General features: G+C 40.8%; 2 protein-coding genes across 5 annotated transcripts; one reads left to right on the top strand and one right to left on the bottom strand.

Moving 5' to 3' along the window:
• The first annotated feature begins 2,885 nt into the window (after positions 1-2,885).
• Positions 2,886-4,863, top strand: LOC121755879 (F-box protein At5g46170-like). Its single transcript, XM_042151301.1, has 2 exons — positions 2,886-4,407; positions 4,490-4,863. Exon 1 carries the CDS (start codon positions 3,236-3,238, stop codon positions 4,358-4,360), a length of 1,125 nt encoding a protein of 374 aa, XP_042007235.1. The 5' UTR covers positions 2,886-3,235; the 3' UTR covers positions 4,361-4,407; positions 4,490-4,863.
• A 2,121-nt stretch (positions 4,864-6,984) lies between these two features.
• LOC121756189 (transcription factor TCP2-like) lies at positions 6,985-11,577 on the bottom strand. 4 transcript variants are annotated; one of them, XM_042151673.1, is made up of 4 exons: positions 11,390-11,577; positions 10,554-10,585; positions 8,872-10,286; positions 6,985-7,241 (listed from the first exon to the last, which is right to left on the bottom strand). In XM_042151673.1, exon 3 carries the CDS (start codon positions 10,248-10,250, stop codon positions 8,886-8,888), a length of 1,365 nt encoding a protein of 454 aa, XP_042007607.1. In that variant the 5' UTR covers positions 10,251-10,286; positions 10,554-10,585; positions 11,390-11,577; the 3' UTR covers positions 6,985-7,241; positions 8,872-8,885. The 4 variants fall into 4 exon arrangements, with proteins under 4 accessions (XP_042007607.1, XP_042007604.1, XP_042007606.1 ...); XM_042151670.1 differs by having other exon boundaries at positions 8,872-10,585; XM_042151672.1 differs by lacking the exon at positions 11,390-11,577 and adding an exon at positions 11,212-11,317 and having other exon boundaries at positions 8,872-10,585.
• Positions 11,578-23,631: the final 12,054 nt, after the last annotated feature.

Raw genomic sequence — 23,631 nt, 5'->3', positions numbered from 1 at the left:
GTACTAAGAGCGTCCACTATAAGGTGGACGCGGCGGTCGCCGAGAGCGAGGTGATGGCGGGGCGGAAGGCGCGGCGATTATAGTGGATGGGGTGTCCGCCGCGAGGGTGGACGCGGCGGGTGGGGTGGAGGGCGGCGGACGAGGCTTCGCCGCGAGTGGGGCGAGGACGCGGCGTGTAGTGTATAGGCGCGGCTATAGCCGCGGCTATTATAGTGGCGGAAATCCGCCGCGGCTATAGCCGCATTGTTCGAAATTTTTTTTTTTTCGTTTTTCATATCTATAAGTACCACTCTCCCTCCTCTCCCACTCCCATTTTCACAACATCCATACACCCATTTTCTACAAAAACACTCTCTACAAAATGCATCGAGGAGACGACGAATCACCCGACGCTGAGGAATCGGGATATGACAGCAATCCATCTCAGCCGTCGGCCCATCATTCGCCGGCATCGGGTTTTGGCGGATATGCTTCTCAGCCGTCGGGATTTGGCGGATATGCGGTTCCGTCACAGTCTTTGAGTTGGAATCAATCTCCACCACCGTGGGCATCGAGTCCACCCCTTCCTCCATCTCAGTCGTGGAGATCCTCACCAACGCCGCCCGCTTTACAACGGAATCTGAGTCGTTCCGCTTTTGGAGATTACCGACCCAACCTAGACGCGCTTCACCTGGCGCGGCCGGGTTCCCCTTTTCAAGCCAGCCAATCTCCGATCACCGAAGCAGATCAAGACGCATTTGATACTATGCTGGGTCTGCTCAGTACCGGCATCCCAGATACGCCGGTAGCGCGGGTGGAAACACCCGTTCCGACCCGAGGAGGTGGCGGCAGCCGGGGCTCTGGTGGCGGTAGGGGCAGAGGCCCTAGGGGCGGAGGCGGCAGTCGTGGCACCGGCAACGTCGGTGGACACTCGGGCAGCTCCCCCCGGCATTGCGAGTAGCGAGGGTAGTGGCCCCGGCGGTAGCGGTGATCAGCCCGAGGGGTCCAGCCGCGGCAAGCCATACAGCAAAGACGAGAGCATTGCCGTGGCGAAGGCGTGGGATGCTATCACTTCGGACCCCGTGGTGGGTACCGATCAGGAGTCGGGGAGCTTTTGGAGGCGCGTCATGATGGCATACGAGGAATTGAAGCCCGACGGCGCCGAGAAGCGCGACCCAGAACAGATCCGAAAAAAGTTCGGTAGGATACTGCGGGCTACCAAGCTGTTCGCGTCCATATACGAGAACAACCTTCGCCACGCCGAGAGTGGCAGAAGCGCAGAAGATGTGAAGACCCTGTCGGAGGGCCAATACCGCAAGACGGGCCAGCCGAAGTTCACCTTGTGGGAGGAGTATCTTGTCCTCGCGGATTGTCCGAAATTCAGGTCGATCGTGGCGAACGAGGTGGAAACAGCCGGTGGCCTGAAGCGCACAAGGCACAACCTTGCCGGGGAATACAGTAGTGGGAGCGGCTCGCACGAGTTCGAGCAGTCCGACGAGCAAGTCGAAGAGCCAGCCGCGACTCACATTAGGCGACGACGGCCCATGGGACAACAGGCCTCTATCAGCAGAGCCAGAGGAGGTAGAAGTGCTTCTCGCCAAACGGCGGCCGCGTCCGGATCGCGCATCCCCCAGTTTGCCCCAATCCCACAGCCCACGGTGCAACCCCACGAGGTATTGGCCAATAGCATAGACGTAACGTTGATGCAACAACTGCAAGACGTATGCAGGTCATACGCAGGGGAAACTGACCCGTACGTCAGGAACGTCTACAAGAGGCTCATCAATCGGCTTGAGAGTCGACTGGGGTTGGTTGATAATGCGCCTGGGGATACCGCGGCCGGCAGCAGCGAGAGAGGAGGAGGAGGAGAAGAAGAAGAAGAAGAAGAAGAAGAAGAAGAGGAAGACGAGGAAGCCGACTCCGACACCGAGTAGACGGTGCCGGAGTTTTGTTGTTGTATTTTATTTTCATTATTCGTTGTATAATTTTACCGGTATGCAATACAACGAATATTCGGCCTAATTACCTCGTATTCTAGTTATTTACACTGCGATTATTTAAATTACACTTGATTGAAACTAAAAAATATTTAAAAATGAAAATTGATTATAAAATTTTGGGGCTATTGGAGTTGTCCACTATAGTGGCGGAAATAGAATTTTGGGGCTATGGACAAAAAATTGGGGCTATGGACAAAAAACTGGGGCGGGGCTATTGGGCGTGTCCACCTTGAGAAATTTCGGAATATAGGTTTAAATTCGCTGACCTTTCGAGATAAGGGATTCAATTCGCTTACCTTTCGAAATATGGGTCCGAGACATGCGAATTTTTCGGAATAAGGGTTTTACACATTTTTATATTTATTCTCTTCATTTTTCTTATTATTTCCCTTCCAATAATTATAGATTTACTAAACTATCCTTTAACCCATCTCTCAAAAATTTCATCTCTCAAAGATTTAATCTGTACTCATAAACTTTTTTGTTTTTGGTTTTTTAATAACTTTATGATGTCTTGATTTATACGTTTAATAAAGTAGGCTGAACATTTAAAAATGTGAATAACATCTCATATACTGATATACGTAACACTGCATGCAATTCCCAACATATGGCGTGATAACTTAGTTGTTCTAAGTCGAATACAATTGAGAATTTATAGAGAAAAAGCTTATTAACATGGCTAATTATGAGATTAAAGGATAGTTTAGTAAATCTATAATTATTGGAAGGGAAATAATAAGAAAAATGAAGAGAATAAATATAAAAAGGTGTAAAACCCTTATTCCGAAAAATTCACATGTCTCGGACCCATATTTCGAAAGGTAAGCGAATTGAATCCCTTATTTCGAAAGGTCAGCGAATTTAAACCCATATTCCGAAATTTCTCGTCCACGATAACCTTATAGTGGACACCCTAACAGAGCAAAGGGAAAAAAAAGAGAAAGGAAAGAAAAAAACGCACAACACACACCAACCCTCCATCGCCATTTTCCCTCTCCTTCTCCAGCTTCACTCACTTCCCCCAAATTTCCCTCACCTCATTCAACTCCAACCCTAATTCCTTGAATTAACTTTCTCCCTCTCACCTTCTCTTTATCTTTCTCTCAGATCCATTGAGTTTGTTAGACTCAATTTCTCCGATTACATCCCTCTGCGTAAAACTCGCTTCAATCACCTTCCGATTATCGCGTATTTCCTACGAAGTTGTTGGGGATATTTCAGCTGCTGAGGAGCTCTAACCGTTGCTGAAAATCATGGCTTCGATTGGAGCAGATCTGTGCCGGAAAATCCACCCTGAGCCGGTTGACGACTTCGACCGGCTGCCGGACTCCCTCATCCTCCTGATCTTCAATCAAATCGGCGACGTGAAAGCGTTGGGAAGATGCTGCGTCGTTTCGCGGCGGTTCCACTCGCTCGTTCCTCAAGTTGACAACGTCGTCGTCCGCGTCGACTGCGTAATCTCCGACGACGATCCGTCCTCCTCCTCCTCTACCTCGTCGTCCGGTTCCGCCGCCGGAGACAAGTCGCGCCACCCGATCTCCTCTCTCTTCCGCACCTTCTTCTCCGGGCTGTTGAAACCCTTGCAGTCGCTGTCTCAGCTCATCAACCCCTCCGCACGCCGCCTCCCAGAGGATTTCGATTGCCATGGAGAGCAGAGCATCGTCACGCACCATTCGCCGATGCAGGTTTTGAAGAATTTCAACGAAATTAAGGTGCTGAGGATTGAGCTCCCCACGGGGGAATTGGGCATTGATGAGGGCGTTTTGCTGAAATGGAAGGCGGAATTCGGCTCCACGCTTGATAGCTGCGTGATTCTCGGAGCTTCCAGCGTCGTGCAGAGCGCAAACAGCGGCTGCAATACCGCAAATGGAAGTGATAATGGAGTGGAGAACGATAACGGTAGCATACCGGAATCATTCTACACCAACGGAGGCTTGAAGCTGCGCGTTGTGTGGACGATCAGCTCGTTGATCGCAGCCTCAGCCAGGCATTACCTTCTGCAGCCTATAATAGCGGAGCACAAGACGCTAGCGAGCTTGGTTTTGACGGATTCTGATGGGCAAGGGGTGTTGTCTATGAATAAGGAGCAGCTGGAGGAGCTGAGGGTGAAGCCTCTGTCTGCATCGTCTGCTTCGAAGAGGACTCTTGTCCCGGCTCTGAACATGCGGCTGTGGTATGCTCCTCATCTCGAGTTGTCTAACGGGATGGTGTTGAAAGGAGCGACATTGGTTGCGATCAGGCCGAGTGAGCATCCGAAGAAGGAGGTGGCGTGTTCGGAGGCGAATTGGGTTGCATCGGCGTTTGAGGAGCCATTTGGGGCTGCTGCGAGGATGTTGGTGAAGAGGAGGACCTACTGCCTCGAAATGAACTCTTTCTGAACGAGGGGGGTTGTGATTTGTCTAAAGATGAAGAGACAGATGCAGAGGTATTTTCATTTGCTTCAATGTCTTTATTGGTTAATTTATTCTCCCTATTACATTGGCGATTCTGACTTCCTTATCTTTCAGGTGAACTGCGGCTACTGAAGGCCAGAAAGCTCAGACTTCGGCTTCAAATTTTGTTTTGAGCATAGCAAGCTGCAATCTAAGTTGCAGTCAGAGTTTATATAGCTTCCAGCTATGAATGTGGTACGAGAAGTCAGTTGATCAAACCAGATACATGCGATTGAAGATTAGACGACTGCTTTCGTTTCAAACCGACACTTATACTTTAACAACCGCATGCTATGCAACTGGACAATCATTATGTAAGAGTAATGTGATTTTGATAATCTCTCTGTATATATGAATATTGTAGGTATGACCATCTATGCTTATCTGCTCCCCCTTCTAAAAGGCTCACCCACTAATAAATCTTGATGTTGGTTTCTCTGTTTATGTCACATTTGATATAATGGCAGATATTTTGGTGAAAGTGAATATGTTATTGGTGATTACACATGCAACGTGTAAGGAAAGGCATTGAATCTCAAGTGGAAATAGGGTTCCATTAGATGTCTCAATTAAGGTGGAGAAGGAATTGATTTCATAAAATAAACCAATTAGAAGCTGAAATAAATGGAAGTGACCCACCTTGCTTTTTTCCTCATCAAAAGTGCTCTCCAGTTAGTTGAGTGGTTGCTTGCAATAACTTATGAGAGCATCCGCAGCGGTGGCGGTTGGCGCCACCGCCGTCCGTGCCAGCGGCAAGGCGAAGGACCGCCACCGCTGCAACCGCGCCGCTGGCACGGCGCTGCTCGATGTATCGAGCACGTCCGTGCCAGCGGACGCACACGTGGCGGTCTCCCATTCGCCAACGGCATAGCCGTTGGTTTCAAACATTTTTTTATTTTTTTTTTAAAAAATCGGATTTTTATTAAAAAAATCGATAAAAAAAATTCACTTCCCCAAAAAATTATATCCGTTTATAACCGTTTTTCCCCACTTTTTAATTTTTTTTACCCCAAAAATACACACTTTCATCTATAAATACCCCCAATTTCACTCCAAAAAATTCACACTTTCACTACACAATTCTCATCATCAATCTCTCATATCCATTTTCATCTTCCTCTCACACCCTACAACACCACTATGTCCGGTAACGACGACAACCCAAGCGGCTCTCACGGTTGGAACCCCGAATGGTTCGGTTCGCAACCGTTTCATAGTCCGGAAACGGAATATTCGGCCCCTCCTCTCACCCAAGATTCGGGCGTTCCGAGTGGCTACCGGCCATACCCAATCGACGATCAAGGTGCCTCCGATGGGCGCTACGGGTGGACACCGGAGCCTAGGCCTCGCGCCCCTTCCCAAATGCCGAATCCTCCATCTCGCGCCGGTGTCCGCACACCGTACTCACCGGCAGAGATGGAAAGATTGTTCAAGGCGTACTTGGAAATCTCCGAAGATGCGGTGGTTGGAACGAACCAATCCGGCGATCACTTTTGGTGGCGCGTCTCTAGCCGGTACAATGCACACCGGCCGCCGGGAACGATCGAGCGCAACGAGAGTATGGTGCGCAACTGCATCGGCCGAGCCAACGAAGAAATTGGCAAGTTCAACGGCTATTTCATCCAGGAGTCCCGGAATGCCGGGAGCGGCCGAAGCGAGGTCGACATCATCACCGCCTCGCTGAGCACCTACCAATCCATGAACGGTAAGTCGTTCAAATATCTTAACGTTTGGCAGGAGACGCGGACGCACCCGAAGTATAAGGGAGGCATAACATCCTCCTCTAGCGGCTCCTCCAAACGCTCACGGTCGGCATCCCTATCCGACGCCGGCGAAGAAGTGGCTAGCCAACTCGCCGAAGCTAACTTGGGTAGCCCCGATGCCCAACCAAGCGGTTCCCGACGCCGACCGCAAGGTAGGAAGAAGGCGGCGGCCGAACGACGTCGCGCCGCGACTCCATCTGCCCCTGCTCCCGAACCCGCACCCTATGTTCCACCTCCACCCCCGAACAACTCGTTGTGGGCCCTTTTGGCCCAACTCAATATGGCCGATAGGTCAACTATGACCCCCACGCAACTTCAAACGCACGAGTCCATGATATTGGGTCTCCAAAAACAATTGGGGTTGGTGCCGCCGGATGCGTAGTCTTCCTCGGGTTATATTAGCCAATAATTATGTAATTTTTAATTTTTAGGAGTTTAATTATGTAATTTTTAATTTTTAGTATTTTAATTATGTAATTTTTAATTTTTAGGATTTTAATTATGTCTTTTTATTTTATTTGTAATTTGTTATTTTTATTGTGGTTTTTTTAATGAATTTTAGTATTATGAAAATGTTTTTGTGTAATTGAATTTTATATTAATTGTGCTCGTCCTTGCGGAAGAGCACAGTTGTGGGTGTTGTGCTCTTGCCAGAGAGCAGGCATGAATAGTACCGCCCGGGCCCACAACCGTGCCGCTGGCAAGAGCACGGTTGTGGATGCTCTGATGTTACAATTCCATATTCAATATAATATAGGTTGTAAATTTTGTTACTACTAATTCAAGCAAATTATATGGACAATTGTCTTCTCAATAGCAGGCAGAAACATAAATAAAAATTGCGAGGATAAAACAGATTTTCTCAAACAAACAAACTGCTGCCTTGGGCGTAAACAAGCATTATGTAATAGAGAGCAGCAAAGGGAAACAGAGAGTGGTAATAGAATTGATTTGGAAGAAACAATTAGAAATCCTAGGCATAATAATAATCGTAACACAGGCACTCTACACGGGCGCTCTGCTCAGCCATTGCGCCTGTTTTGTTTTCGTGTCTTCGCATTTACCTGCACGCCAACATACCATTCAAGTTTGCTCAGACCTCAAAATTGTCAAATTTCAAAGATGGCAACGAAGAAGAAATCCACTAAACATTACAGTCGACCACATATGGCACGCATCGTATGGTGATGTTGCAAATGGAAAATCAAGCTGTAAATGTCAAGACTCCTATACATAATAATTGCACACCATTCCTATCCAAAAATGCATCGAGGCAGGTAAGTATAGGCGTTCGGTTTTGGGCTTGCTTATAGACATTGATTCAAAAAGTCCAACAAAAAAGGGGTGGTAATAGTCAGGATGAACAAGATTTTGACTAAAGCAGTGTCTATTCAGTCAAGAAGCATTGAATTTAAGATCCTTCTGTTCAATATTGACTGAGAGCTGCCCACTTTAGCCCCCTAAACACATTTTGACATATTCTATTTGACTCATTTAGTTTCCAACAGATATTTCATTTAACATATATTTCATGCTTTTGTTATTAGGATATAGTAAAAGGTTAATTAGACATTGTCTAATTGTCACTATAACATTGTCTGAGAGAGAGAGCATCTTAAATGTAGAGTTAGTACTATTACTCATTAAAGGACGAATCAAACTTCATACATAAATCTTAACTACACCTATGTTTATTATGCAGAAAATAGCTCTAGCATTGATTACCTCAGGATTGAGTATGTGCTAAATGAAATGATTGCATTGACCATAGGATGAAAACTAGTACTAGTATAAGATTATAGCTCGATCTTATAACTAATAATATTGCAAGCAAGTGACACTTAAAAGTTTTATGACTGATGTTATATCTGCATTTTTTACGCCTAAATTTTGTCTACATGTAGACCAACAAAAGCAACCTAAATTTATTCTAAATTCTAAATGAATAGTATAATATTACAACTTTCTATTTTCTCCCTAAAATAACGCAAAAGCAGTTACCAGAATTTGAAAAGAAAAGGAACAGAAAAGGAACAAAATGACTTTTCTTTTTGAAGACCCAGGTGTAAGAATCACAAATTGAGTGATGTGTAGAACATAATGCATTAGATAGGAAATGAACCGAAAAATGTTAGTACTACTAAAATGGAGGAAACAATAGTATTTGTAGGCAAAAAAGGCAAGTTGCTTAAGGAAATAACTAAAAACCCTAAATCCTTGCATTAAAGAAAGAAATGGGAATGACAAGTGTTGATGGTTGGAGAGTTTGAGAGACCAATAGTGGGGCAGCCACAGTTAGAGGAGACAGCACTTAAAAACCTAGTTACAGAGAGGGGAAGGGAAGATGCTAAAGTGGGCATCTTTGAGTGGTGGAGCAACACCTGGCTCCTCCGCCATTATGTGTTAGTAAGAAGGGAAAAATATAGGCAGACAACCAGCCGATCTCTATTCCCGTGCGAGGATTTTAATAATAAAAACACCAAATCAATGAGAAATTCCCCATTAATTTAATCATAAGCCCCTCCTTTTCCCGATACCAAGAATTTTTTTTTCAAGCTACTACTGTTCATCGTACTACACGGAAAAATGTGGCAACAATGTCACCGGATTCATCTAATATTTTTTTTTTACCGGATTCATCTAATATACGGTTCTTGAAATTAAAGAAAACTGTAAAAATTGAGTCTTTATTACCTGGTTGGACGGTGTCAGTTCTTGCCCTTCCCTCTCTGGGCGGCGTGGTGGCGGCCGTGGGCGTCGCCGTAGCAGAGCTGTAGGCCGCGGGGGTCGTAGCCGGCGGAGAGGAACTGGTGGTGGGACTCGGCCGTGCCGATGAAGAAACTCGGGGCGGATCCGTCGGATGAGTACCTCTGGAGGTGAGGCAGTAGTGACGGCGAGGATGAATTGGACTGAAGGGTCCCCCTGTTGAAGCCACCAAGGCCAGATGAATTGGCGGGAGAGGATATCGTGAAGTTGAGATTGTACTCAATGCTGCTGTTGTGCTGCTGCCCGCCGCCGCTGTTTTGGTGGTGGTTTCCTCCCGCGGCGGCGTTTACGGCAGGGACAAAGTGGTCTGGCACGAAGGAGAAGTGCTGGTGGTTATGGTGGTCGGCGGAGACGCTGAACAGCGGCGAAGCGACAGAGGTGTAGGGGTTGTTCGCCGGAATATGCATTTGAGCCGGACGGGTGGTGGACGGCGGCCCTAGGAGGCCGGAGGTGAAGTAGTCCATGGGAGTGGAGGACCAGTGCCTTTGTGCAGCGGCGGCGGTGGAATTAGGGCTTGAGGCATTGTTACTGACACTACCGATTCCGCCACTCAAGAGCTCGGTGAAGGAAGTAGTGTGAGAGATAGTGTTGAGAGACGCGGCGCCGTGATGTGTCGTCGACTCCTTCTCCTTCTCCACCACTCTCTCCTTGGCCCGCTCCCTCGCCTTGATTCGGCTCTCAGATCTAGAGAGAGAAAGCCCCGAGCCTTTACTCGTTTCAGAGGTGCTGCTACACGCCGACGATTTCGTCACCTGCTGCTGATTTGAGTAATTCAAATCGCCACCTCCTCCGCCACCGCCGTCCAAATCGATCTCAGCTGAGTCGAAGCAAAGCTGATCGCTTCCACCGGTGCTCGACCTCTTCTCATCGCTCAGCTGCTTGGGGGTGTCAGGAAACGGGGTATTCATCGGCGGCAGCTCCGCAATCGAGCTCGCCGCCGCCTTGAGCAGCCACTCCACCGCCTTGCTCGGCTGATCATACCCCAACCGATCCTGCAAATCGTAGAATTGGATGGCGGTGTTCACCGACAGCCTCACCCTCCGATCCCTCAGCCCCTTCGAAGTCAGCACCTTGCTATGCCGATCCTTCCCTCCGGAAGCCCTCGAAACCCTAACAATCCGCGACGAAGGCCAGCCGTAGAATCTCCCAACTCCACCTCCGAGATCCACGGCGGCAGCGCCTCTTTTGTTATTATTATTATTATTATTATTATCCCCATCTTCCTCCTCATCGTCCATCTTCTGAGCGTGCCCTAATTTACCGCTGATTCTGGGGAACTTACATCGAATCTGATCATCCACCTCCATACATGCCTTTCCTCAATCCCTTTCCCGCTTTTGAATCTGAAGATTAGGGTTTTAACTTAGGAGAAGGTAGGAAAGAGAAAAACAGTAGGTAGTGGATGTGGGGAAGACTGTGCCGTCCTTTGCATTGATGACGATTACACAGACTACTTTGGCTTTTGTAGTACCATATGCATACAAAATAGATACATATATCTAGAGAGAGAAACTGTAGCTATTTTCTGAGAAAAACTGTATCACGTTACATAGACAGGGAAAAAGGTCAGAGAGAGGAGAGGGCTTTGTTTGAAGCTTTTTTGCAGTTACCTTCAAAAGCAAAACCAAAGCCTGCTTAACCTCTGCAACAAAAAAAAATCAAAAGATTAGAACAGTCAAAACATTAACCACCACATATATCAACTCAACTACCCCAAAAAATACAATAATAGAATAGAATCTGATGCTGATAAAGGGTAAAAGGCGACGAGAGAAAAAGGAAAAATGTTAACATCAATGAGCATATAATTACTTGTGATTAAGCTGAGATTGAGGCTTAAATGTAATAAACCTAAATTATGAGTTAATTGTTGGTTGAGATTTGGGGTTTCTTCAAAGGGAAAGAGACAGGTGCTTGTTACAGAAAGAGAGCGGAGTAATTGAAGCTTCACTGACCCTAGCAATGGCAGACATAGCATAATTACCATCTGCTTACACAGACCAACAACTGCTAAGATTATTTATTAATTAATGCATACTTGCTTAAATAAATTACTAATTGATTAATTAATTACGCACGAACGTTGTCGTCCAAATTAGGACGCCATTAATCGTTAACGACAAATTGAGATTAGAAATCCAGCAAAAAACCGTTGGATCTCCTTAAGAAGAGCAGCTTCTCATCATGTCCTTCAAAATATAAACACGATCGCAAATCGATACAGCTCAATTCAGAAAAGCGTAAGTAATTAACACGCATTATCAATACTTTCTTCATCTTCTTCCAGCAAACTGTCGAAACCCTTGGATTTTGAAGAAGATGATGGAGATGAGATGGAAATCGAACTCTAGAGAGAGAGTGAGGGTGAGTGGATGAGTGAGAAATGCAATTGAAAAGACATGCAGGCAAATGACCCGATTTCGAAGTTTGCAAAATATGGATTTACCCGAAATTCCAGTGGAGCTGCTTCCTTATCTCCCAACTTTCCCAACTCCAAAGCAGCTAAAATTCGCTGGTTTGAATTTTATCCCAAAAATGAAAAAATCACGAGAATTTAGGGTTTATAATTTGGGTCTGCAAATACTCCATAATTACAGAGAAATTAAAAGCCCTAATAAAATGGGGCTAAGTCGAGAAAGGGCAGACACAACGCCGTTGCCCTCTCTTTACATCTTTATCCTTTTATTTTCACTTTTTTCCTAATTTCGCCCACCAATTTTCTCATATTTATCACTTGCTACCTAATTTTGTAGCATCTGTTCATTTATTATATCGATTGTTAGGGTGGGGGTGCTGCTGGTTCCCGCTCGCAATCATCGGTTCCTGTTCCATACGAACGGTAACCGTTCTTGCAAAGAAAATGGCCGATTGAGTCTAGAATTATCGGTTTCGGTAGCTCTCATCTATTTCTTTCGGTTTGGGCTAAAGTAATTGGTTACGGTTCCAAAAATTTAGAAATTGGAACCTAACCGTTAGAACTGATATGTTGGTTCTAATTTAACGTGTTGAATTTTATGTGCATGTCCATAAAATTATCAGGAACCTAACCGTTACGGTTCGTATATTTAATTTTATGTGCATGTCCGTTGATTTTACGTGTGTCTTCGCCATTTTCATTTCTCATGAAAAGTGCAATTCCAGCTCGATCCCTACGGTGTTATACATAGAGAAGACTTTGAATTATGAATGTATCAAATAATTTCTATAGATTGAGCATGGATTATATGGTTTTGTAGTAGCTAGGTAATAAATTTGAGGGTGACTTTAGTGAAATTACATGTGTTGAATACATTGCCATGTTTGAGGAAATGCAGTATGTAGTATCATAGGCGATGTTAGAGCATCTCCAATGCCGGCGTCAAAATCGCGACGCCGATTTTTCACCGACGCCGGTTCTGACGCGAACCATTGGAACCGGCGTCGGCGAAATCGGCGTCAAAATCGGCGTGGCCATGCCGATTCGCGCGATGACGCCGGTTCCGACGCCGATCCTCACGGCGCCATTGTAGGACCCCTATTCGGCGTCAAACCGGCGTCAGATTTAAAAAAAAAAAAAAAAATCGAAAACACTATACATACGCGCTTTGAACGTCATTTTCATTCGCACCACTTGTTTTAACGAGTACTCTCTCTACCTTACTTTCTGTTCAAGATCAATAACGAGCAATGGAGAACAACTACGAAGGTACTCCAGTGACTCCCGGGAGATGGTCTCAGTACTCTCAGACGCGATTTTGTTTTACTTTTTTAAATTAATGTACTTTTTAATTTTTGTACTTTTTTTTAAATTATTGTACTTTTTTTTAAAATTAATGTACTTTTTAAGTTTTAATATTATTATTCGAATTTTCCGTATTTGTCTCGTAAATTAAATTCCGTATGTTGATACGAGTGTAAATTAAATTATATAATTGTTATTAGTGATGTGGATAGGTAGTGTGAAGGCTATGTGAGGGCTATTTGATGTCCAGTTGATGTGGCAAGCTGATGTGGCAGGAGAATTGTAGTGCTGATGATGTAGCAGTGTGAAGGCTATGTGAGGGCTATTTGACGTCCAGTCTTACTGGAGATGCTCTTACCAAAATTTTGCTCATTTTTGTCCGAAGCCAAATCCGCATAATTTAACAAGCTTAATCACAGGTTTCTTGTCCTATTATATATGATAGCTGGATTTCTAACATCTTCAGTTATTTTTAATTCCACCAATTTTGTTTTCAGGGTTTCATGAAAAGTAATCAGTTGCAAATTATCCAATTAATTTTTCTTGTTATTTTAATTGTATTGTTACTTGACTTTTAGATATTACCAAAAGTTAGGACTTTTCATATTAGTATTTTTAATAGTAAATAAAAGGACATGGGCAGCTCTAGGAAAAATGCATTGATTGAGTGACCAGTTATGACGCCAAATATGTACTATGCATACAACTTGTTCATAACTAATTACTCTAAAACACAAATTCAGCATAGTGTAATGATGTTTTGACCCAAATAAAGTTATGAACTAAAAATACTTTAAGTCTCTAAGGGCATGAATAACCCCGTCCCCAGTTCCGGCCCCAAGTCCCCTCCACGTCATCATTCCTCTACAGTTGCGGCCCAGGCCCCAACTGCTCTAACCCTGCAGGCCACAACCCGGGCCGCAACTAATAAATGACATTATTCACAACTTCAGACTATTTTGCTCGTAAATGCAATACATTGAACAATTGAAATCGGGAAAATACATTGTTCAGTAGAAATTAAAATTACAATTCCTAGACAACGCAAATTATAACACGAGAAATTCATTTTTAATACAAAAATAATAAATTATAAACTAAAAAACATAAAAAATAAAATATAAAAAATCTGCAAAAAAAAATTTAAAAATATGCAACAACGTTCTCGCCCCTCTCCCTCTTCCTCCCTCTTTTTTATTATAACATAAAAAATTGCAAAACAAATGCAAAAAAATTTAAAAATTGGAAAATGGGATCGTCTCCCCTCTTCTTCATCTTCCTCCCCCTTCTTCCTCACCCCTCTCCCTCTCCCTCTTCTTCCTCTTCTAATTTTTGCCAAAAATTCACCCTCTGTCACCACCCCTCTCCCTCCATCGCGCCACTGGGCCGGGCCGCGGGGCGGTCACTAGGCCGGGAACGCGGCCCCGGGACCGGCCCAGGCCGTGCCTCTCCTCCGATTAACGCGTGGGACGGGCAGGGACTCGCGATTTGCGGCCTAGCCCTCCGCGTTATTCATGCTCTAAACCTCCCAAATACAAAGTATCATTTTGTAATTTTGATTAGTCTACAGTGAAAAGTCGCATTTACTTTTGAATAAAGCTAGGTGGCCATATTATGGCTAACCATAAATTGATTAAATAGCAAAAAAAAACAGATTTTACTTTTATATCTTTTTCATTATTTGTTGCTCAATATGTTACTGCTGCTCTTTGGTAGTTTTTGCTCAACTTATTACTAATGTCATTTCTTGATTGTTGCTCAACGTATACAATATTTCGTGATATTAATGTGTTTTACATAATGGAATTCAAAGATAAGTACCAACTCACAAATTCATCCACACGCATATAAAGTTATATCAGCAATTCTAATTTTTTTTATATATGTAAATGGACTAAATTAACTCTTTATGGCCGGCCATAATATGACCATTTAGCATCACTCTTTACTTTTTCATTAGTTAAACTAAAATATGAAACCGATAATTATATTCTATTATCTTTTTCAATCATTTTCTTTTATAATTTCTCAAAATCGCATCGAGTTACAATGAAACTAAATATCACTGACAAATAGAGTATTATACCATGTCATTAAATTAGTAATTGTCATGTTCCCTATTACTCCCAACCAAACACCCCTTTAATGTTAAAATAAAAATGTAAAGTGACTACTTGCTAAAACAATATGTTACTAAATTTGGCATATAAAAGTAAAATAATATTAAAACATAGGTTAGTAATATAGACATCACTAAATAAATAAATGAACTCCCCCAAGTGGGAGTAGAAAGTTGAAAATAGTGTTCTCCACCACCCAAACCCAAATGTCAAGTTGCCAACTTTGCTCACCAATTTCTTTAACAAAGGTGATTTGGGTTCCACATAAATAATTTTGTTTTGGTTCTTACAATAAATCCGTCCTACAAAAACGGCTTTAAGATACACTAAATGTAATCTATTGTGCAACCAATATTTTAATTGAAACTGTCCGTACGAATAATGCTGTGCCTCATCTCCCCCATTTTCACCATTTATAAATTACTTCGATATTAATGGGTTATAGAATATGATGGGCCAATACCATCAAACCATAATCAGATATTATATCTCTCATGTATAGTACTCCTACTTTACTAACTTCACTAACCAAATCAAAAACCGATAGTGCATGCATAGTTGAACCGGTTAAATCAAGATTCTCGATTCGATCTAGATTTGGATTGGTCGTTGTGGTGTTAGATCTGTAATCGCCTCTCACAAGTTGAATTGGAACCGACATATCAATTTTACCTATTTCGAACTATAACCATATTTTTTTTGTTAGCATCGATTATAGGCCATTATCATGAAAACAGAAAAAATTGAAAAAGACAGAAAAACTACTGGAAAACCAAAAACTAGCCAAAACTATCCAAAATACGATAATTTGAATTGAAAATGTTGGTTATTAGTTCAAAATTGGAATCATGGCGGGCTCTCTCTCCTTCCGCCCCTAGCATAATCCTATGTTATTTCGCTTATTGTTGGTGCGTTAGTATATGTCAAAATCAGGGCGAGGGCAAAGTCCGACATCAGGGCCGGAAATAAATAATCGGCACACCCCACCTGAGGGAGGATGGGGAGAGGGTTGAATTTGCATTAGACATTAAAAGCCTTTCACAAATTAGGACCACATTTTTGTCTCTATACCCCATCATTCGCCTTTCACAATCCCTTCCTTCCCTCTTACAATCATAACATTATCCTCATCTTCAATTAAATTTCATTCTACATTAATCTTCATCATATCACATCACACACACATAAACACAAACGATCACTTTCCCGCCAATTTCTTTGATGATCCATCAATCCAGCTCAAAAAAACAGTTATTCTTTCCGTTTTAGGATAAGCATCCTCCATTATTAAAAATATCACATACCAAAAAATTACCAGAAAACAAAATAAATGAATAGTTATGAAATAAAATACTTAGGACCCGCAGACGCAAAATCTGTTTTTGGTATGATTGTTATTAATTTATACTTTTGAGAGAAGAATTAGCAGTACAATTTATATTAAGGGTCTTTGTAAAATGGTTTGCACAAAATACTCAAAAGAAGTATTTAATAATAGGCGAAATGGCTGAGAAAAATACAAAGTTTCGTTAATTGGAAAATCATATATGGACGTCATAAATAGTGAGTTAACTGGTATCATCTATTTATATCGAAAATGATATCATTCGGTAGAAAAACATCAATAATATTGTCAATAGATGATCGCTTATTTTCGTCATTGCAAACATATCTATCTAACTTTGTGGTTTTGTTAATTTTTTCAATAACTTATCCTTAATAATATTGTAAATGTTTTGGTACGGCTTAAGACCTTAGTGATTTAATCTTATGTGCACATCTGCTCATTATACGACATATCTGCACTGATAAAATAAAATACGAAGAACGAGTAATGGGCCATAGGTGGGCACGAAGGATGGCAAAAATGGAATTGGCACTAGATTTAGTGTTTGAAAACAAGCGGGAAACGTGCGTGGGTACTATGATTCTTATCCAAATCAAAGATACCACGAGATGATTAATTAAATATGGAGATATGATAATATAAAGTAATACTATGCTAGATTTAGCACCAACTCTCTTGAGGTGTGTTGGGGCAATTCCAGAGTGACTCAGTTGCCGGTGATATTGAGGCCAAACTTTATTATATAAATAAATTAATAAAGTGTCATCAAATACGATCAGTTATTGGTGCAATCAATTGTCATTTAAGTATTGTTTGGATTAAAATAATGGGAGGGGCAGAGTGGGAAAGAAGAATAAAAAATAAGGGTATGATGGGAAAAAGGCTGGAAAAGTTGCATACTCATTTTATATGGAGAAAACAGCTTTTCAAGAGGGGCAAGCAACACATTTTTAATTTTCTTTCTTTTTGTAGTGGAAAAGTGGTATTTCTGCTTTTAAATAGGAGTCATATTCCTTTTATTTCGTCATACCCTATTTTATAATTTGAAATTATTATAATATTCTTCTCATTTTATTTTATTTTAAAATTATTTATGAAGTTCGATTGGAAATATGCATTTCTGATAATTAATACTCCCTCCGTCCGGCATTAGGAGTCCCGGTTGAGTTGGGAGCGGGTTTTAAGAAATATTTGAGTGTGTAATAATTGTAGTGTGTGATAATGGAATGTGGAACCCATTTGCATTATTATTTGCTTTATTCTTTGGATGTGTTTTTACTTGTGTTTTTTAGTGTTTTATTTTATAATATTTTTATTTCACTTTTTATGAAAATGTCTAATCGGGACTCCTAATTCCGGACGGATGAAAATGGTCAACCGGGTCTCCTAATACCGAACGGAGGGAGTAGTAAGATTATAAAAATTAATTGTTAGTATTTTCTTGTTATGTGTAATTTGGCGGCTGACCACATTTAATAAAAAGAGTGAACTATGAGCGATGCCTATAGATGTGCGTGAGTTGGCCAAGCGGTAAATAGATTAATAATGCTTAAGACTAAAGGTCTCAGGTTCGAGTCATCTGTGACGCGACCTTTAAATTTATGTTCATTTAACTATAAAAAAATTGAACAACAAAAATGTTCCTTGGATAGGTTTATCTCGCCAATAGACTTTAAAAATATCTCCAGTAGTTCCTGGACTGAGGGTTTATTTCTAAATTGGTCTAAGGGTTTTCTTCTTCACTTTGTTTCAAAATATCTCCAGTAGTTCTTGGACTGAGGGTTTTCTTCCAAAAATGCCCTTTTTGGGGGCTGAACAATTTAGTCTTTTCACATTTTTAACATTTTCAATCTGATATTATTTCAATAATGTACTAAATCTGATATTATTTCAAAATTTAATTTCTTCTTCACTTTGTTTCTTTATTTCAATATTAGATTTAATTTTATAAAATAAATTTAAAATTTTGATTTTTAAATACCAATACATTATTTTTAATTAAAATTATTAATTTATGTATTTTATTATAAAAGAGTTATGTGAGCTGACTGCATAGTTTTATTTTTATATATATAGGAGTGAGTTGAGAAAGAATATATAAATTAATAATATTAATTAAAATAATTTGTTAATATTTAAAAGTCTTTAAATTTAATTTTATATAATTAAATCTAATATTGAAATAAAGAAACAAAGTGAAGAAGAAAATAAATTTTGAAATAATATCAGATTTAGTACATCATTGAAATAATATCATATTGAAAAAGTTAAAAATGTGAAAAGATCAAATTGTTCAGCTCCCAAATAGGGCATTTTCGGGAGAAAATAGTTCAAAATGACCAATTTCAAAATAAACCTTTAGTTTAAAGACTACTATAGATATTTTTAACGTTTAGAATCTATAGACGTGATAAACGTACAGTGCACGAACCATTTTTATAACTCACTCTAAATCATAAATGGTGACTAATTATTTGGCAAAGAGTGAGTAATAAAAAAATTTGTAAAATAGTAAAAATAAGGGGCAGGCACGTGTCCGTGTCTGAGAGGGAAGTGAGTGGGATGATAGATTCATGGCATCGGGAGCTGACTTCTCGATCAGCATACAGCACGTGTCACGGTCTGCGTGAGCCATCATCACTCGTCTTATTTATCATTATGCCCTTCACTTTTCGCATCTTTAATCAATTTTCATCTCTTAGGCCATCCACAACGTTGTTCCTATACCGTTCCTAAACCGTTCCTTGAATTACTATTTGCGGCCCCCACTGTACTTTTTTTTACTCCATTCCTTAACTAAGGAACGGAACCTGCAACCCTCCGTTCCTTAACCGTTCCTTAAATTACTATTCATTCAATTTCATTTTTTATTTTTATTTCCAACTCAATTCAATTAAAAAAACACACTTTAATAAAAAAACAAACACACTTTATTAAAAAACACACAACATTAAAACAAAGTTACAACTTAAACTTTAAAAAAATAAAAAGCACACAATTAAAATCCTAAAAAAAATAAAATTACACAATTTTAATAATTTCATCCTCCAAAATTTGACCAAATGTCCTCAATTAGATCCTGTTGGAGTTGGTGTGGGCGCTAGAGTCGCGTGTCCTTGCACGAATAGATAACCGTTCTTGTATAGACGGATGCGCTCCACTTCGAGGCGGACTCCTTGCGGTTGAGCTTCCGGGGGATTCGGGGTCGAACCAATTTCCCGCCTCGGGTCCTTCGTCTTGGACAATCATGTTGTGCAAGATTATGCACGTATACATGATGTCGACCATGTTCTCCATGAACCACGTACGAGCCGGGGCTTTGATGATGTTGAAGCGCGCTTGGAGAACCCCGAACGCCATCTCCACATCCTTGCGAGCAGCCTCCTGCTTCTGCGCAAAAAGAGCCTGCTTTGGGTTCGCAGACCCACTGCACGTCTTCACGAAGGTAGGCCACTTCGGGGTAGATGCCATCGGCGAGATAGTACCCCATTTTATAAAGCCGGTTGTTGGCGACGAAGTTGATGGCCGGCGCTTTACCATCCAAAACTTCGGTCAAGAGGTCGGACTGGTGGAGCACGTTTACGTCGTTGTTCGACCCGGGGACCCCGAAGTACGCGTGCCAGATCCAAAGGCGGTAGTTGGCAACGACCTCGAGTATAACGGTTGGGTGGGTGCCTTTGTGGCCGCTCGTGTAGGACCCTTTCCACGCCACCGGACAATTCTTCCATTGCCAGTGCATGCAATTGACGCTGCCGAGCATCCCGGGGAATCCGTGCACTGTTTCGTGAAGGTCGAGCAGGAATTGACAATCGGTCGTGCTTGGCCTCCGGAGAAATTCGTCGGTGAAGGCTGCCCGGACGCCTTTGCAGAATTTGAGCAAACACATTCGCCCAGTGCTGTCTCCGATGTGGAGGTATTCGTCGAACATGTCGGTCGTTTGTCCAGTCGCAAGCTGGCGGATTGCTGCAGTACATTTCTGCAGCGTCGTGTGGCTGGGACGGCCGACCGCGTCGAACCCTTCCTGGAAGAACTCTGCCTGGGCTGCCAAAGTATTCGCGATGTGGAGAAATAACGGTTTCCCCATGCGGAAACGGTGACGGAAGTACGTATTTCCCCAAACCGGGTTATCGCAGAAGTAGTCGCGTACTAACCTTGCGGCGGCTTCCTCCCGGTTACGATGGATGTACGTACGGGAGCGTCGTTGGGGCGGCGCGGCTTCTTCCGCCTCCCGTCGTCGATCTTCTTCAAGTGATTGTTCCAATATTTGACGCATTTGTTCAGAAGGATCCATTAATTTGATTAAATTTGGGAGAAGAAAAGCAGAGTTGATTTGAGATGAAAATTGGGGTGGAAATAGAGAGGATTTGAGAGGAATAGATGTGTGTTTGTGAGTGAAATGAATATGGAATAGGAGTATTTATAGAGTAAATAAATTATAAAAAAAATAAAAAAAATTACAAAACGGCTAAAAAAAACCGGTAACAATACCGTTGCAATTTTTTTTTTAATTAAATTCGAATTTTTTTTTAAAAAAATGAATTATTGCGTCACGTGACGAAACCCACTCGCGGAGCAGCGAGTAGGCGTCACGCGTCGAATGGGAGGCCGCCACGTCGCCTCGGCGCGTGGCGGAACGTGTCGTGCCGCGGGCCGCGGCAACGACACCCGGCACGGCATGGGCACGGTTTGGCGACGACACGGCGGCTGCAACGCGTGCCGCCGCGGAACCGTTCCTCCGGAACGTCCTAGGCACCGCAACGACACAGCGTTGCGGGGGCTCTTACTCCTTTACAATATGTTGACACTAATTACAGTAGAAAATTGTAATCCTCTATCCCAACTAAGTTAAAATATAAACTTTAAATAAAATAAGAAAGATAAATAAAGAGTAATATAGATGAAAGAATAAAGTAAGATTGATTAGATATTTTGTTTTTATCAGAAAGGGAAATGACTCAATTTAATTGGACATCCCAAAAAAGAATGTGATACGACTTAGTTGTGACGGAGGGAGTACTACTAATAGTAGCATAATAATGAATGCTAAAATACAATAATTTTGTATTTGTCGCAAATAATACAATGCATCAAACCAGTCATAACATTACCATTATTTAATAAGAAGTTTGTTCGGTTCGCAAGATTACATCTCATGATTGAATACGTATTGTATTTGGTTAATGAAATTAAATTTTACAACTTAATTTTAGGGTTGTTCGGTTTGCAAGATTATATCTTGGGATTAAATATATATTGTGTTTGGTTCATGAGATTAATTTCACAACTCAATGCTAGATGGATATTCATGTGATAATTATTTATAGTCACTTTCCTCCAACTAAAATAATCTCAGAACTCAATCCTGAATCATATTTCATGATTATTTTCTTTAATAGACTAAAGATCTATTAGATGGTTAATTATATAATAATTAATTACAGTCATCTCACTCCAACTAAAATAATTCTATAATTTAATCTTAAATATATAATTATACAATATTGGCAATCGAATTGCACATAAAAGTAGTACTAAGTCTTATCTTATGTTGGGTTGTCCCAGTGATGCATTACTTACATGTAATGATAACTGTGTCCAATTCATTTCATCATTATACACCAATAAATGGTGTGTGCGCGTTATATAGGTAAAGATAAAGAATACAGGTGTACGTTTTGTAAGTGATAAGTAAATAGAACAATGTACAAACAGAAGAAAATTAAAGGATTGGCAGAAAGAAGTCACGAGACAATGAGGCATCCATATAATATATCTCTTTGATTGAATCTCTATGGATTCCATTTTCTTATCCTACTACTACTATTATTTATACAGCAAATTCATCGCAGTAGTGTCAAGTCGATGATTTAACTATGCAATTTTCATATATAATTTACAATTAAAGAGTATACTGCATATATATAGAGAGACAAATCAGTTACGATAATAGCTAGATTGGGTTGGACTTAAATATGTAGTGTACGAAAGCCTAAGCAAGTTGTATTGCCTCGACCGTGGACTGTTCACTTTCTTTCATGCTTCATACTTCAACATTCAAGGGCATCATTTTATCGCCAGGTTCGATTGTCGACTCAAGTGCATCATTTTATCATCAGGTTTGATTGTCGACTCTTCCAAGTTTGTATATAGTGTTAATTTGGGCCACAAGTAGATTAAATCGAGTTTTAGCACTTTAAATTCTTTATTGTGTAGAGTAAGATTTAAGGGAATTTAGAGCACATGCAATTAATTATTTGTCACGTTGGCTGTATTTCAGTTATGCGCTAGCAACTTTATGGATAAATCTATGTCTATATAAAGAATGCACATATCTAGAGCATTCAAAAGTGCTTGAGATTGCTTCTATCAAAATTGTCATGGTCCCTATTCTTTAATTCTCTTTTTTTCTACATTATGGTTACTATTATTTAATTCACAAAACTAACAAATGAGGTATGTTGGTATATATGGAGAGTCATGGACCACGGCATAATTGTCACTGAGGAGTATTTAATTCGGAATTAATATTATTTTTGTAGATATAACGATATCATGTGCTTTTCCAACTTTATAGGAGTAATAACTTTTTTCACCTAATAAAGTAGTCATTTTCTATGAGATAAATCTAAAGTTATTTTGAGTGCTAGTAAAAGGAGGAAAAACCAACAAAAAAATGTAATGCATCAATAAAAACGTATTGTTTTATGCTTGTGAATATAAATGATGGGATCTAAGTTTTATGGAGGTTTTTGCTCTTGTAAAATGGAAGTTGGTAAATTGTACGAGATCAATATATATATCTCTAAAATTATTGATTGACACTTTAGTATTATATTAATTGAAATAATAATTTCCAATTTACCATGAAGATATTAATTACGCAAACATGAAGATATTGATTTGCAAATCAATAAGGAATCAATAAACTTATAAACCACACCACATAAGTAGATTTACACATGAGTCGGGAGTTCGACTCATCACAACCACAAATGTAAAATGGGAAATAATATTTTACATGACAAATCATCATTAATCCTCTAAGATGACCAAAATATTTTTTTCGAGTCAGCCGTAAACGCCATGACCGCCATAATCAGGAAAACTTTTATAAAAAAAGAAAGCCCCAAAAGATGCATTGTGAAATTATAATTTTACATATCATTAAAGTAAAATACTAAAATCATTTTATGTTTTGGCTATTATCTTATCATAAGTCATAACTAATAAACCTAATTAACGAAATGAAGTACAATAACATACTCCCTCCATTCCACAGTAATGGATGCGTTTTTTTCGGCACGAAGATTAAGAAAATTGTGTTAGGTGAGTTAAGTAAAGGGAGAATAAAGTGAAAAATAAAAAGGTAGAGAGATTAAGAGAGAATAAAGTAAGAGAGAGTAAAGTAGGTGTGGAGAAATGTATTGACTTTTTACTAAAAAGGGAAATGATTCTATTACTATGGAACATACCAAAATAGCAAAATGACTCTATTACTA

Source organism: Salvia splendens, chromosome 11 (assembly GCF_004379255.2).
Source record: "Salvia splendens isolate huo1 chromosome 11, SspV2, whole genome shotgun sequence".
Classification (NCBI taxonomy): Eukaryota; Viridiplantae; Streptophyta; class Magnoliopsida; order Lamiales; family Lamiaceae; genus Salvia; species Salvia splendens.
The sequence above is the reverse complement of the archived record's forward strand: the minus strand, read 5'-3'. Positions and strand labels throughout refer to the sequence as shown.

What these genes read in the sequence shown, in the direction of transcription:
- LOC121755879 (XM_042151301.1), top strand. Translation starts at nt 3,236, where the DNA reads ATGGCTTCGATTGGAGCAGATCTGTGCCGGAAAATCCACCCTGAGCCG.
- LOC121756189 (XM_042151670.1), bottom strand. Translation starts at nt 10,250, where the DNA reads ATGGAGGTGGATGATCAGATTCGATGTAAGTTCCCCAGAATCAGCGGT.